This window comes from Apostichopus japonicus, chromosome 9 (genome assembly GCF_037975245.1).
Source record: "Apostichopus japonicus isolate 1M-3 chromosome 9, ASM3797524v1, whole genome shotgun sequence".
NCBI lineage: Eukaryota > Metazoa > Echinodermata > Holothuroidea > Aspidochirotida > Stichopodidae > Apostichopus > Apostichopus japonicus.
The window spans coordinates 19,820,173-19,836,779 of NC_092569.1; the positions used below are offsets into that span (position 1 = coordinate 19,820,173).

Here is a 16,607-nt window from a genome sequence, read left to right on the forward strand (position 1 = left end):
CGCTTGATTGCATCAACATTCAGTGACAACTTCCGTGCGCATTAATTTTGTCCTCGCCACAAAGTTTTGTGGACGTAAAGTTTGTTATCAAGAAAATGATTACTGTCATGCATATTGAAATCCCTAAACTGTGTCACGAAACAATTTCAACTTGATAATTTGTTATGCCACTTTATCATATCATATCATACCTAAGTTTCCCATAAAATATCAATAAAAGTAGTTTTTACTATTGATATCTTCTGTCGTTGCTTATTTCCAGATCTCTGCGTTAGGCTGTAATTTGATAAGGTATCATTATTTTCGACTTCCCATTGTGATTACGTCTCCCGCAAGAGGACAGTTCCAAGGGGTCAAATTCAAATACGGATTTACCATATTGTTATATAGTAGCTTCAAAGTTGTATTAATACCGTTCTATACCGGCATCTGGCATATTAGCTCAATCTGTCAATGTTTGTTGCATTTTGAATTTTAACAATTTCTCTTTGCGTAGAAGTAGTACTTTTCTCTGTAGATAACTGTTTTCCAGAAAATGAGGAAAGACGAAAGCCTTGTTAACATTAATTGAAATCATACACTGATGTTCACAGATGCATTCACAAATTATCGCTAAATTTAAACCAGAAATGCAAATGTGCACGGTGCTAGTGTAAATAGTCGTGCGTTTGTGGTATCTGAGACTAGAAGGTTGCGGTCTTTAGATACCATGGTTCCTAAAGTTTCCACGATTTTCTGTATGTCACTGAAATCAAAGGACCTCTCAGTTGTATGTTTACAGTCAAGGCTTTTATATAGTGAATTGTACAATATATCATTATTTATGCACCGGCTAATAAGTTGATATGCATTTGTGGGTTTCCTTCATTTTTTATAAGATTAAGGGTTCATAATAGTGATGCTTTGAAATGATACGAGTTTGATTTTATTTCCCACTTTCACATTATTCCAAACAACACCAAACATTAAAAAGGGAAAAAAAGAATATTCCAGCATTTTTGCAGAAAACCTTGCTAAAAACTATAAATATATCAATTGATGAACTCGTTCATCCAGACCTTCTCATTTGATGTACATCATTATCATGCATGTCAATCACCCTTGACCTTATCCAGGAAGAACCCCCACCCCCACCCACCGCACAAAGCGCAGTGATTGCTCGAAATAAACATCAAATATTTATCAACTGGTTCAGGCATTCCCATAAGGTCATCATTATTGTAATCCACAGTGATAACGCTTGAGCTTCGCGGGGCTTGTGATGATGTGATGTGATGTGATTGCTTGTGATGATGTAATGTGATTGGTCGAGAGAAAAAGCCTTGTACTTCAATCAATCTAACGTTTTCATTGTAAAATAGTAAAGAAGGCGAAATAGCCAGGTTTGAATCACATTTCCCTATGTTTGCAAATAACTTTATATGCCCTTTGACCTCCTATTCCTGATAGTTGGTTCCTCTTCTCACGTGAAGCACCTAAGTACAACATATGAGATATACCAATGGTTTCATTATTGAAATATCTTTTTAAAATCAAAGCGTTACAGACAAGTACGGGTATACGCAGATTATAACAGCATACCGTCATGACTTTTTGTCTTCTTCATTTTTACGATACTAATCGAAACTATACATTCAGATCTTCGAGATATACAGTTTAAAAAGAAAACTCTTTGCAGTGTCCAGCTCTTGCTAAATGAACATAAACTAATTTATGATATCTCCCCACGTTCTTCTAGTCGTAATGTTGAGGGAATTGATGTATTCATTGATAACAGTGCAATACCTCTTGTCGGTTCATCGCACTATACATGTCTCTGTGTTTATCTTGAGTTCCAACGGAAGTGGTAGCATCATATATACACTCATATTAAGACAACATTTGACAGTATTGTTGTTAGATATATTGGTGATAGGTGAAAACATCCATGAGCAAAGAAAATATACATGTTAAATCTTCAAAAAAGTTTGTATCCTGATTTTATTTTTATATTTAATGTGTTAATATATCTTGCTCCCTGAACTAGAACCAACGTTTATGTGACTTCCCGTTTGTCATGAAAACACTGTTAGTTTGAAGCAGAGGGCAACGAACGTTGATTTGCTTGTTGCAGACAATAATAGCATTGAACGAAAACAATGGATAATCATAACTATGTCAGTAACATATTGAAAGAAAATTAAAGAAAGGGGTTGAAAAGTTAATTTCATATTAATAATAAAGTAGTTACTGCATATTGCTATAAACTGACACGTATCGAAACCGATGTTGTACATTAAACCGACATACTTTATTAGTAAACTTTGAGTCTTCTGCAATTCAGGTACAGGAAGAAGGAAAATAAAAACAGAAAGAAAGATAGTAAAAAATAAGTGAATAAAACGGCATCATTGAAAGCAATGAAGCCTGTCGTTTGGGAGGTTGTGGGTTCGATCCTAGGCAAGCCCAATTAAGGTGGTTGATTTTTTGTTATCCAGGAGAAGTTTCCATCTGAACTGGCCTTAAAATTGGTAAACAATTTAATAGTTATCCAAGACTGTAAATTGGAAGTGTAAGTAATAACCCATTTATGGATTAGGCATACGTGACAGCCTAGAGTTTTAAGTAACTGCCTTCCATGCCGATATATACACTAGCTTCAATATTATATTCTTAACGTTTTAACTAATCAAAATCAGTTATAACACTCAACTCCCCTTCGTTTTCTCAATTGCCGTAACAGTGGAAAAAAAAACTCCTCGTACATTTCGTATTTAGATATCATATAACCCTAACCCATACGCATCAAGTGAGTCATCTTCCTGTGAAGGTCCCGTCTCCCTTCCTACCGTGACATTGCTGGTCTCTTGTAAGGAATAATCCATTGATTCACAAAGAGTTCCATGATATGAATCAACAACATACTCCACGTCGTTCATTTCATCCGGGTCCTCAGCTAAATATGAATGGCGTACATCTATATTTGGTCTCCTTTCATTATCATATTTAATTGTCGGTTTGGGACGAATCTGCGTAAGGTACCAACGTGAAATCGTAGATCTGGTGGCAAAATGTAAGATAAATGAAGATAAATTTATTTTAGAGACAAAACATCAAGTCTTCATGACCTTACGGCATGCAGAGGTGCGTGAAATGGTGTACCCAGTGTAGAGATAGAATACTATTTGGTCATTTTGACGGATCAGAAAAAGTTGAACACGCGAATTGCTATCAGTATCGACATAGTCAGTGTGATGTAGACACTCTATTCCTCTATAAACTACTAAAATTATACTTATTCGATGTTATGTTTTCCTTGCTGTAGGATTCTTCGGTCACATTAACAGATTTTTGAAAACCTCACAGACGCAAGGAAGCTCGTTCGGGAGTTGCATGATTTCCTCAGGCTAAACTCGTGCCGCATGTTTACGCAAACAGATGACAACAGCCGTCATGCTTCCTCCTATAACGATCTGAAGGGAATGAGTATCAGCATTCCTAATCATTACTCTATTTCATTGTTGAAAGCTTAACCCTTGCTCTTACTCTATATATTGTGGTAGTGTGGCTTTGCGTCATGCAGTATAGATAGAGGAACGGTGATGGGTCCGATCACTCACTCTTGAACCGGGGCTCTTGAATGCTTAGCATTACGCCATTGATATGTTATCATTGTTAAAACTAGCTTTTTTATGATATAGTAGAATATCGACATTTACCTGCACAATACAATTCCGGCAATCCCACCAATTAACACCCCTACAACAAACAGGATCGCTGTGATGATATACACGGTGGAAGTCACGACAGCAGGATCTTTTCAAATGAACAAAAAACTCTCAGAAGCTAAATAAAACTAAATAAAACGAGTAGTGCATTTCCTACACACATATGTATATACCATAACCTACACACACACACACACTCACACACATATGTATGTTTATATATATATATATATATATATATATATAGCAATGATTCAGTCGTTCACTTCCTGCTGTAATACTGCTCAATACATGAAAGTAGGGCAAGTATACGTAGCCTATACTTTATGGTAACCTACAGCACGTTGCTACTCGAGTTTGACGGCCTGTGCGGCGATCACCATACAACAGCATAGTTAAGCATGATGATTCTCGTTGGTTAACAATTTGCTCGCTTTGGTAAGTTGCTATAAGGTAATTGTAAATTGGATTTGTTAACCCCTAACCAACTAATACCCAATCCCACGCGAAAGGAAATACAATACCTTGAGATGGAGTTGCTTCGGCTGTCAAGTTGATCTCAACAGGAATCGAGTATGGTGCTGATATAGAAAAAAGAAAAGTTGATAGTCAACAACAGAACATCTGATTAAAACTATTCCAACATTTCCTATTTAAGTAAGTAAATTTGAAGCAATTTTCAATCTGAGGAATATTTTCAATGTAAAATATGGCACATCGCATAACGGTTTTTCAAGCTCTAAATTCGTGAACATTATATGACTGGGGCATTTTTTTTAAATTGTCTTTATACCAAGAATAACAATAGCCTCACTTTGAATTTTTAGTTCCTTAATGTGGTCCCAGAATGCAACATATCCATAACCTCCACAAGTCTCCCCACCTGGACAAGTTATTCCTTCCTCTAAACATTGGTAGTCATCAAGAAACTGAGAGTTGTTTCCGTCGCGCGGAGACTCGAAGCTACAGAAACATTTGTTTCCTTCTGCTAAGCCAATGAAAGGATTGGCTTGACAACGTTCCATGCATGATCTAAGAGTTAGTTTGGTAATTGATCCCATGAAATGAAAGTCGTGGTCAGTCGTATGGTTCAAGCATCCAAAATAAGTAAAATCTGTAGGAAAACAAAACAGGCAAAAGTAAATATTTCAGACAGTGCAGTCCTGGATTCTACTGTAATGTTTAATTTTAAAAAGAAGCTTTGTTTTTAATTGTGTTCTAGCCGATATTGTCTACATACGATGTATTGTTCGTATATCTTCAAGACTCAACTTGATGTATGTTACTTGTACAGTACTGTGGTTCCTACGAACACTATTTTTAAACAGAAACATCTCTGAGTGACTTGCAACAACAACATTGGAGCTCTTCGTGACGTGTTTGAAAAAGTTGATTTCATAATAATGTGTTCATAGTTCTTAAAGAAGATCAAATTGACCTCATGTCGACGAAAGAATGAAAGACAATATTTCAGTGACTTACAGTAGCATCAAAGCGATGCATTTGTGTTTTTTTTTTTTTGCTCTTAATAATGTAAATTTAAATATTTCGCCATATTTAATCCATCTTATGTTTTTATTTTTAACAACTTACTAGTGTAGACCGCCATTGCCTCTTTACCACCACACGTTGGTCCACCTGAACACAAAGTATCACACCGTGTGTCTGTAACAGTATTGTAAGCCTGGTGTTGACTTCGATCCGTCCCACAATAACAGTAAGATCCATACTGAAGCCCCAATAAAGAATAGGTATCCACGTCGCATATTCGGGCACAAAGTGAGACCGTTAGATCGGTTCGGATTTGTCTCACATCAAGTACACTGGAATGGTTACTGCTATAGCAACCAAGATAGTTCCCACCTGTTGGTAAAATGAAACATGCGGTCACAGAATCATCCTTAAAAACAAATTCAAAAAAGGTATTGTAGTGACATGAATACGTTAACAAGTAATATTCACATTTAGTTTGTTATTTTTACGGGTAGATTTACTAGTTCAACTCTAAAAGAACATAATGTTAGAATAACAGAAAGGACAACACAAACATTGGAAGGAAACTGGCACGTTCATGGTGACGTATTCCGTAAATAATACGTTTCAAGTAAATAAATCCAAAATCTATGACTGGAATTATAAGAGACGAAGAACCTGTGTATATTTAACAATATTATATCTGATTAGAAAGTTGAAAACAATACTTTGAGATACATACAGGTGGTTTCATGTGGATGAGTTGTCGATCAATATAGCTTAGTGTTTGTTACTATGACAAGTCTGCAGTACATTTATTTCAAATATATGCTAATTATTGTTTTATACATTATCTTACTTTCACCCAATATCATGGTATTTCTTCATTACAACTTTACAGAAACAGATAACAACATGTCTTGTGCATTGCTCTTAGTTGTCACGTTAGGGCCTTGTTATTGTAAAAAAAGGCAACCTGTGTGAATTAACTCAGTAAACACAAGTGTTAATACATCTGATTTACTCAAAAAAGTCACACATTTCATATTTTCTACTTCCAAGGAGTTTCGACGAAAAACCTCCTTGGGTATTTCAAACTTCTCTCTAATACGGAATATCGATTATAGATGTAAAATAGCATTCCGTTTATTCTTGTGCAGTATTTACACGAAAATTTGAGAGAAAACAAACGTTTAAAAGACTGCCAAAATCTGAGTTTTTACTCCCAGAAAATAAATCATTTGCATAGACTATTTATTATGGTAGGGGAATAAAACGTTTGCTGAGTATAACGTTCATACAACAGAAAGATTTTCGTTACTCACCAACTATACTGACATCCGATATTCCTACCAAACTCATACACGTCACAAGCGTTGTTACATAATCCATACTTCCCAAAGCGGAAGAGTTCCTGCTTTATATTAGAAATTCTCTGTTCAGATGTATGAAATATTGTTTTTCATTAATTCGACGACAGCTTTGTCTAGCTTTTATATTCTCGGTACAAGCAGTCCAGTAATGGACAGTTTTACAAAGTGCATATACTCGTGGTTGAGAAACAATGCCTAGCACAAAAACTCGTTACAAATTCTTTATGGATTTGTGTTAAATATTAACATTTAACGTTTATAGAGTGAATGAATGTTACTGATGTGAACAGTAAAACAGACAGTAAATTATTAGCTAGCTTATATAGCCAGAATATTAATTAAAATATCGCACAAGGAAATGATGCCTTCTGTCAATTTTGACCGACGAGGTCTGATTAATTCCACATACATCAAGTTTACGGCTGCTTTTTGGCAGAAGACTGTAATTGCTCTGGCTGGAAATCGTTTCCTCGACAGTTTCAATCCAAACGAACCAGTATTTTTGCTTTCAAAATTAAGAAATACTCCTTTAAAAACTACATTTATTGGTGTAATCAGCATTTCAGCGGTGCAGAGTTTCTTGTTTGCCCCTCTTTTTCGTTACTTTGCTCTAGCATGTTTATATTAAGCCATTGGAGTTGTGTATGACATTTCGATGTCATTTATTATCCTGACATGTAAGACAACAAAACTCTCGCTGCAGAATACATTTGTGAATCAAATTTGGTGAAAGTAGCATTCAGAAGATCTAGTCTAAACCTATGCTGTTTGTCTGTAATAAATCAATTTAATCAATAAAATCTTACTCTGACTGAATAATGGCGATTGCTTCAAAAGATAACTTGTTTCCTTTTCTTTTCTTAAATATCATCAATTTTGAGTTGAAGATAATGATACAAACATGATTGTCAATTAGTAGCAAATGTTTCTTGTTTATTGCCTAGTTAGTTCGTGATATTTCTTATCAACGTGATTGAAAGAACTTTACACTAAATAAATAAGACAACAGAAACTGTCGTTGTTCGTTGTTTCAAAATACTGCTCCACGGACGATCTGCCGATTTAAAGCCAAACGAACACCGTCTTCCATATTTAAGCGAAATAGTTAATCGGTAGTTGCTAATTCCCGCGCATGCGTACCGATCACGAGCAATGACATTTAAAGTCGCCTCAGCGTACATTATACTCGTCTTGATTGATGTCACTTTAAATAAACAAACTACCATTTCATTATGATAAATAACGTAACAAATGCAATTCATTTGTTTGTGAGTTTGTGTTGCATTGAGTCTACTCCATCGCTGCGTATACTTCGTCTACATTGAAATATATAATAGAATCACAATCCGCATCATCTCTATCAGCTTTGTCGTTGGTCGGCGCAGATTCAGAACCACATGATTTGTCCCGATGAGATCTACTGGTATTAACATGACCATCCTTTTTATTAAAAGACAGTGACTTCAGTTTCAAAGATTTCTTTAACTCTGCTTTACCCACAGTATCTTGTATCGCAGACGGATTACTAGTATCATCTGCTTGGTAATAAGTAGAATCTCCAGGTTCGTCTACTGCTGCTGGTGAGGTGTCAGTCACAACTTAAGGAGGATCTCGCTGAAACCTCGATATGAAGAAACTTGTTGCATTTATAAGATTCGGGCTGTCAGAAATTAAGAGAGATATATATAAGGTAAAATATCGTGTTGGGAAGTTCGTTTCGTGAATGACGTTAGACGTTATTCTGATTACCAAATCCAGGAGGTAGACATATTTCGGTCTATGATTTATTGCTCACAGAATGGAGTGAATGGCGATATATGATCTACAGTATACAACATTCCGTGTGGAGATATTTATATTTTACTTACCATAATTCGACGAAGCATGATGAATAAAAGACACATATTTTAGTATATTATATGAATTTACACAGTCCCTTAGTGTTAGATATGATGTTACCGATCCAGCTGCAAGGCCAATGCACAGAATTCCAATGACAGCAATGAAGAGAAAAACTGCACCGTTTCCCCCTGATTAATTTAAGAGACCCATGATTATGATAACAGTTTCTATTTAAAGAAAGCTAATATTACTACACTGCATTATATACTTCATTCCTTGCATCTTTTTATTACTCAGTTCTTTTCAGTATCATCTTTTTTACACATGAAAAGATATGTGATAGCTGTTGGTGTTATTTTACCATGAACGGATTATTACTACGTAAGATAAATGGATTAAAATCAAAAGAAGACATTGGTAAACAAAGAATCTGCATACGAAATGACAAGAAGATATTAACTAGAGGGCAAAAAAGTACAACTGCGGGCAATTAAAAGGAAAAATCAATTAATGAAAATAATTATGTTTAGCTCTCATCTCAAGATGGTTGTGTTAAATTAAAATAGAAAGTTCGTCCTCAAAGATAAATTTGAATATATAGCAAAAAAGTTGTTGTACATCATAGTTGTATGATACAAAGGTTAAACTAACACCATCACACGTAAGCACAGAATGGCAGGAAACAAGATAATTTTACTTTCAGTTTAAAAATAGATTGAATTGTATATTCCTGAAGTAACAGTAAACAACTTGTTTAAAATATTTAAAATGAAAAGGGACTTTGAAGAAGCCATTTAGTGCAGCCAAATAATGAATTTCTTGATCATTTCAAAATGACAACAAAATTAAAAAACTAGATAAAATGCCTTTCGCCCTACAATTTCCTTATGAGTCATGCAGGCCTTCTACAAAATTCGGCAATATTTGTGAATTTACATAACCCTTTAACAAATCATTGCTCTTCTGTCATAACCGTAGGCAAAGTGAAAGTGAAATTTTCATCATCATAAAAATACAACAAATTGTTATGTGTTTTTACATATTTATGTGTCCTTATTTGTACTCACTTGCAGTGATGTATGACTCATTATAATTGCTATTAACTGACAATTTCTCGGTAGACTTTTGACTTAATGGATCTAAAAGAAAAAAAGGAGTGCATAGAAAAATAGTGCTGTGAAAGCTGCTTGTCTGCCTAACTACAAGTTTGATGATTAATCACATATACTTTATTTAATTAGTACACTTGTAAAATCAACACTACATTATAAGGTTAAGGCTTATCAATAACATAATGCTGACGGCCCCAAGATTGCTTATCATATAAAGAAAATCGACTAAACTAGGGATGAAACGTTATTCAGCCCACGGTGATGTTAAGAAGATCTTTGGTTTTTAATACGGCAAAATAAGCTACAATGGTAAACTGTGGTCTGTAGATTTCTACATGGCCCACTTGGCCCATGGTACTATGTGATTACATAAAGCCGTAGCTAAATTAAACTTGAAGATATATTACACTCATCAGCAGTGGTGGTTAATAATTCATTTTCTGTTGAATAATTTTCTGACGTGAGACTGTTGTCTGATGACACAATTGAGGTTATCCATTCGTGGTCAGTGGTCCTTCCCTCACCTAAGTGTGAAGCAAAATCCAACTAGATATAACATATCCTTCATGTAAACACCTAACACACCTTACAACTATATGTTTGCCTAAAGTTTGGCACAATAAGATAGTATGACACTGGACCGTTACAGAATCCAGAAGAGATTATACACATATGCTAGCAGTTATACACGTCAATTGATTACATAAAGAAGCAGTACACATGAATCTGCTTTTACGTATATCTATTAGTGTTTGGATCAGAATGATTCGATAAGAGTAGTCGATAGAGTTTTATCGATGTAAGTCTCTTAGACGATTGACTTCCATCTTGTTACAATGGAATGTTACATGGCTTTTATCAGAGCAAGGTAAAACGTAGAATTCAGCTAAAAAATACAGAACACAAAACAACTCAAAGGACTTGAGGATTACTCAGTAATGAATACATTGAAAGATGACAAACCTTTGATAAAGGAGAAAGCGCTGACCAAACAAGCAGTTAGCAGTAAAAAAAGTTTGCTATTCATAGTCTTGTATGGCTGATGAGAAAACAAACTTTTCGAAAAGTGTCGGACAATTTCCTCCCAGGTAACAATACCGAACTACCGCAGGTTCTTGTCTACCTTATCTGAGATTAAAGGAAAAATTTCACTGTATAAAAGCAATCAATGTCATTGCGATTTTGTTTCTTTTGCTGTGGTATTAAAATTAAATGTGATCAGTTTCTCTAAGTAGATCAAAACGTGAGTAAGTCTTAAACAATTTGAATACCTCGTAAACTTAAACCTGATTCTTGCAAATTGTTAAGTAACTGCAAAACGAAGGACGTGGTGCTTTGTCATTCGATCTATTAGGATTTAATAATTATAAGTACAATGCAATGCATGTTTAAAGTCAACCGCACACAGTCCGACTGAATGATATGCGACTTACCTCAACTCGGCCGTTGAAACGTACTAAGATAATCAAGGGAAACCGAAAACAAACTGCTCAACATGTTGCGTTTACTCGACTGTTCGTAGGTGACTACCTTGGGATGTCAAAAATGTAACTTATTAAAGTACCGTGAATAACGTATGGAACATCGGTCGTCGTTAACAGACAACATCGCGGGAACAAATCAACTCAAATGGTAAGAAAACGTGCCAATTACTTACTTTGTCAATACCGGTCATCTTCAAATGTTGCAACTTATTATAGCAAACACGTCTTTCATCACCCGAAAATTATATGTTGTCTTCTTCGCTATATAATAAACTGAATGATGAAAGGGAAACTGTCATATAGAGTTCAACAACCTCTCGATTTGTTTTTGACAACTGTATTCAGTTAAGAAACACTTAAATGGTAATTCAAGATTTAATGTTCATCGACAGATATGACAGAGATGACAAAAAATACTTAAAATGAAAGTTGTTGTCAAGTACGTAACTCTTAAACGAAGAAAGAAAAGTAAGATCAATAGTTTAAAAGTACGTTGTTAAATTTGAATTGAAAGAGAAACACTGTCAACATTACCTGTAAATTGCAGGAATATCTCTGTAGACAAAACATGTTAGCGATATTAAATATCCAAAAAAGATAGTTCAAATCAGCTGTCCTTTCGATAATTGGGTCGTAAAAATTTCCCTGATCATATAAACTGTAGTTGTTGTGTACACTGTGTAGTCAGCAGAATAAATCGTTCGAAGCATTAACTGACAGATGCATGCTAGTAGACCTTCTGTTGTAAATAACACTACGTATCAATGCAATCCTACATACAAATCCCCTTATCATACAAGTGAAGATTTACCCTGAAAGTGATTAAGGATCGAATTATGTACACGTAGTATATTTAAAACGTTTGTCGTGTCACTTTTTGAGAGTCAGAAACTCTCTTGAGTTCATAAAACATAAAGAGTTGGCAGAGTATCAAGTTTGAACAAGATGATGTTCGATGCATCTCATTGTTCGTCTTGTAAATGAGTTACTCTTAAGAATGCCTAAGCATGACAATGTGTTAATTAATGTATAACCATTGATCAAAGATTAAAAAAAAAACATGTTTTAACATAACTTGGCAGCAAGCATTATTGGATTGATATAATTGCCTTTTTTGGAAGTACTATTATTGCGTCGACTGACGCTAAACTTGAAACGGCGAGAAATGTCACCTTCACAGACACAGCATAAATATAAACACAATGTATAGTATTAAAAGCATAACAACGTTTCATAAACGGATTTACTCACCAACGTATTACTTGAAGTGTCATTCAATGTACCACAAATTAACTATATTCTGTATGACCGTGAAAGGAAAGTCTTTAAAATAGTTTGAAGTATGATCTGATGAAGAATCTGTACAAACCACACGGTATGCTGTACAACGATCAAATATAATTTAATATGGCAAGATGGCAAACAGTGGTTTAAACTGTAAAGAAGAAAAAGTACAGGCAAGTTCACCATGAGTCGAAAGGGTAAATGAGTTTTCTTTTTTATGTGCTAGAATAAAAAGTACAATTAAACGTTGACCTAGTATATTATATGGTTATTTCGTACAAATACTTACATTTGTCACATTGGTACCTATACTTCCTTAGATTTATTCCCGAGATTTCTTGTAATTACAACAAATCTGTTCAATTCCTACAAGTAAAACAATATTTCAACGCCTTCAAACCGTTTAAGAGGAGTTTTTGAAACAACATTGCCCTTTGCCTCGAATCACATTACCTTTGACCTCGGTTCCCACGGCAACCACCTATTTTGATAGAACTATACCATTATACCCATGGCGGTTCTATATCAATTCAATGTGTTCCCTTGGAGTTAAAACAAGAACGAATTTTCAAGAGAATACAAGTTTTGTAAATTCCTGTCTATGAACCCTATGACTAAGTTTGAGCTCAGAACCCGTTTCTCCTACATACTACTTTCAACAGTCTAAGCAGGTCAGCAGGATAATAATATCTCTTTTTTGAACAATTAAAATCCCATTGTCCATTGAAGTCAGACCAGTATCGTACGTTTCAAACGCGCTTTTTGTTTTTGGTTTTGAGCGTTTCACAAATTTTACCAGGTGTCTTGAAACATTCCTTATTTTATTTTTAGCCATAAGTTACATTTTTAAATATTTGGGAGATTGTCTATAAATAACAGCCGGTGGTTAACTTTGAACATTTCCTTCGTCCTTTGAGGGAGCTGTAGAGTGGAAATATCTTTTGATGATTTTTCTAAAAGAAGAGAGACGAGGGTAACCACCAAGGTGTCTTGTTTTGGCTGCCTTCCTCAAGTAGTGTCTTCCTATACACTATACTCTAAGATTTCTATATTTCCCCATTTACAATGGAAACAAACACTCTTTTAGTAAGGTTGTTACAAACGGTGTTTGAATTTCTTTCAGTACTTTTCTCAATGGAATAAATCGTTTGGTACGAAGTGTCTGGCCATAAGCAAGGGTACGCTTATTATGTAAAGGATCATATTAAAGGTACATGTTCTGAAAAAAAGTGGCTTTGACATAAGGGCCATATTCCTCTTGTACTTCTTTAGTGAGTTTATGTATTAATATTACCTAAGGGATATAATCCAATTTAAAAGACGTCATAAATTCAACGATCTTTCATAAGGTCATAAAAGGCTTCATGCCCACTGGCAATCACCAATATAATAACAACACACTATATACTTAAGTTGGCAGAGCTCCATAATCTTTCTTCAACTGTAGTATTATCATCACTTGAAATGAGAAAATAAGACGCAGTCAAATTGATTTATTGCCCAGTATTGATTTCACATAATGTTTCATAATCTCTGTGCGTATCAACAGAAATTAACTAACGCCACTATGACTATATAAGAACATACGTTGTCATCTTGGTGAAACTAAAATACACACATGAATGTACGCTTCGCGACAAACAGTCAAACGCCATCGGTGGTAAAGTTAGTGCCAAGAGACGGTTTAGGAGTCTATTTAATAACTTCAATATGAGTCGATAACGTGCTTGAGTGTCTTATGAATTCAAGCAGCATTGGAACAGTTTAACAGTCTGTTGTTGCTTCCGTGCACGCTATCCCGTTGTAGTCTGACTAGAAATTCAGAGTAAGCATTTGCATAACAATGTTATGCAAACGTTACTCACTAGTTTCTCTTTAAAGTGCTTTGGTTGTTTCCAAGTTGTCCAAACACAGGTTTGCACATTATGCCAGATATTGCATTATAACGTTATTCTGTAATGAATATTGAGCCTGATATGGCCGATACATATTAACTTGACACATTATCATCATCATTTCAGCAATATTTAATTCTGCATTTTTGTTATCCTGTAGTAGAAGAGGTTTGTACGTTGGAAGGAAATGTTACAATGATATTCATGAGCTACCTAGTTCATATCTAAATCAAAGAGAGAGAAAAATCTGCTAAGGCATATGTACTGATGAAAGCCTGTTTAGGCTAAATATGTAAAAGTTAGATTTTTGCCGTATCTCTTATCGTGTTCTTAAAAGTTTGTTTTCGTTCTAGTTTGCCTTTGAAGAAGATCCTGCTGAGATCGAAACTTCAGACCGTCTAAGTTTTACGTAGTTGCTATACATCCAACTGAACTGCCTGTCCATCTGTGTATCTTATGATTATGATTATGATTATTACTATTATTATTTTTATGATGATGATTATGATTATGATTATGATTATGATTATGATTATGATTATTATCATTATTATTATTATTATTATTATTATTATTATTATTATTATTATCATTATCATTATCATTATCATTATCATTATCATTATCATTATTATTATTATTATTATTATTATTATTATTATTATTATTATTATTATTATTATTATTATTATTATTATTATTATTATTATTATTATTATTATTATTATTATTATTATTATTATTATTATTATTATTATTATTATTATTATCATTATCATTATTATCATTATTATTATTATTATGATTATGATTATGATTATGATTATTATTATTATTATTATTATTATTATTATTATTATTATTATTATTATTATTATTATTATTATTATTATTATTATTATTAAACAGGTTACATTTAATCAACCATATTTCGAGTTAGCGACCAGATATTGAGATGGAGCTCCAATTGTAGACAGTAAGGAATCGTTTTCACTAACTCAATGACAGTATTTGCCTGGACTGCCACAGTAATGATACCATGTAGGATAGAAGGCGTCCATCTTAAATGCATTACTCTATTAATTTGATGGTGCTCTTTCTTTATTCGTAGCTTAGCAGCATGTTTCTGATTTATACGCTGGGTCTACAGAGCACAGGGGCACATACGCACATACGGTCAATTACGCAGATAAGTCGGTAATATAGGGGAAGGTAAAATCGTTGTGTTGGAGAAGGGAGTGACAGAACTGGATCAGGGTGGGATATTGTCGGATTTCTGAGACAGTGACAAATAACATCTGACGAACCACCTGATAAACTTACCTCGTGTGTTGGTCCAACTTGGTAACTAAACGTACATTTTTACAGTTTTCTCATGGAGTTCATAGATCCATTGAGGTCAGGCTAGGTCTGAAACGTTGTAAATATGATTATGTAACTGCAAAAGAATACTTGTATGAATCCAGACCTGGTGTCTAGATCATCACGAGTGAGTATAAGAATACTAGTGTATACGTTCTGCCGTGAACTGTAAATCTAACTTGATATTAATAGGTGAAAATCCGAGAGAAAAAATTAGATAACTTAGATAATTCCTTTTTGTGTGAATTCCGTACTTTGTCAGTAAAAATTCAATAGCCTGTCATAAGAAAGTCAAAGGTCACTTTTAATCAACAATAATGAAAGTATGACAACTGTTAACATCCGATATCTAAACGAAGTACAGTATCATATAACTTTTTTATGATTTTATGTATGAAGCCTTTATGAATACCATATTTAAAATAACTGTTTCTTTTATCTTGTTTGTTTCTTTGTTACTTTCTTTCATTGTATGTAAAAAAAGGAATTGCAATAAAAGTAACAATTGTTACAACCGCGAATATTCTCTCATAACGTTCATTTGGTTTATTAGTGTAAATGTAATACGTAGATAGAAGTCAATCTGAATCTTCTAACTTGTATCTATTACTTTTGAAACAAACACCAATATATAATTGTTGGACCTTAATAATTATTCGTGCAATTTACAGTGTGTAGCATTACAAGTTACAGTACCAACGAAAACAAAGCACAGGCCAGTATATGTTACTCGTACGTACGTTCATAGATGCGTAGTATTTTCATTTGCTTGCTTGGATCGTTAATATGAATACCAGAATACCGAGCTATTTGTCAGAAATGCAATAAAACCAGGATTATTCGAACTTTGAACTGTTAGGCAACGAATCTGAAACACCCGTAACTCTCTGCAGAAGAGCGTCACGTGATTTAAATTGTGTCATACGGTAAACGTTGTAGTGTGATAGTTAAATAGTGATATAGTGATCTATTTCCACACCGTCACTAATAAACAACATCTCATTATATGTTGGATGTTATTACAGGAAGCGTCAGCCCCGAACGATTGTATTCAACAATCTAACACTGGGAGCGT

The 16,607-nt window shown here is 34.2% G+C and overlaps 2 protein-coding genes across 9 annotated transcripts in view; one reads left to right on the forward strand and one right to left on the reverse strand.

The window, feature by feature from the left end:
- Positions 1-1,963: 1,963 nt before the first annotated feature.
- On the reverse strand, positions 1,964-12,758 carry LOC139973137 (uncharacterized). Of its 7 annotated transcripts, none has more exons than XM_071979584.1 (12): positions 11,526-12,758; positions 11,165-11,264; positions 10,471-10,635; positions 9,915-10,031; positions 9,463-9,534; positions 8,422-8,583; positions 6,506-8,213; positions 5,301-5,570; positions 4,522-4,821; positions 4,232-4,288; positions 3,699-3,795; positions 1,964-3,039 (listed from the first exon to the last, which is right to left on the reverse strand). In XM_071979584.1, exons 7-12 carry the CDS (start codon positions 6,570-6,572, stop codon positions 2,754-2,756), a joined length of 1,077 nt encoding a protein of 358 aa, XP_071835685.1. In that variant the 5' UTR covers positions 6,573-8,213; positions 8,422-8,583; positions 9,463-9,534; positions 9,915-10,031; positions 10,471-10,635; positions 11,165-11,264; positions 11,526-12,758; the 3' UTR covers positions 1,964-2,753. The 7 variants fall into 7 exon arrangements, with proteins under 7 accessions (XP_071835685.1, XP_071835688.1, XP_071835686.1 ...); XM_071979587.1 differs by lacking the exon at positions 8,422-8,583 and adding an exon at positions 10,941-10,963; XM_071979585.1 differs by lacking the exon at positions 8,422-8,583 and adding an exon at positions 10,941-11,037.
- A 2,327-nt stretch (positions 12,759-15,085) lies between these two features.
- Positions 15,086-16,607, forward strand: part of LOC139973141 (ficolin-1-A-like) — a 29,139-nt gene continuing 27,617 nt past the window's right edge. For both annotated transcript variants that reach the window (XM_071979594.1, XM_071979595.1), the window contains exon 1: positions 15,086-15,514. The gene's annotated coding sequence lies outside the window, so the exon portion shown is untranslated. The remainder of the gene's footprint in view (positions 15,515-16,607) is intronic.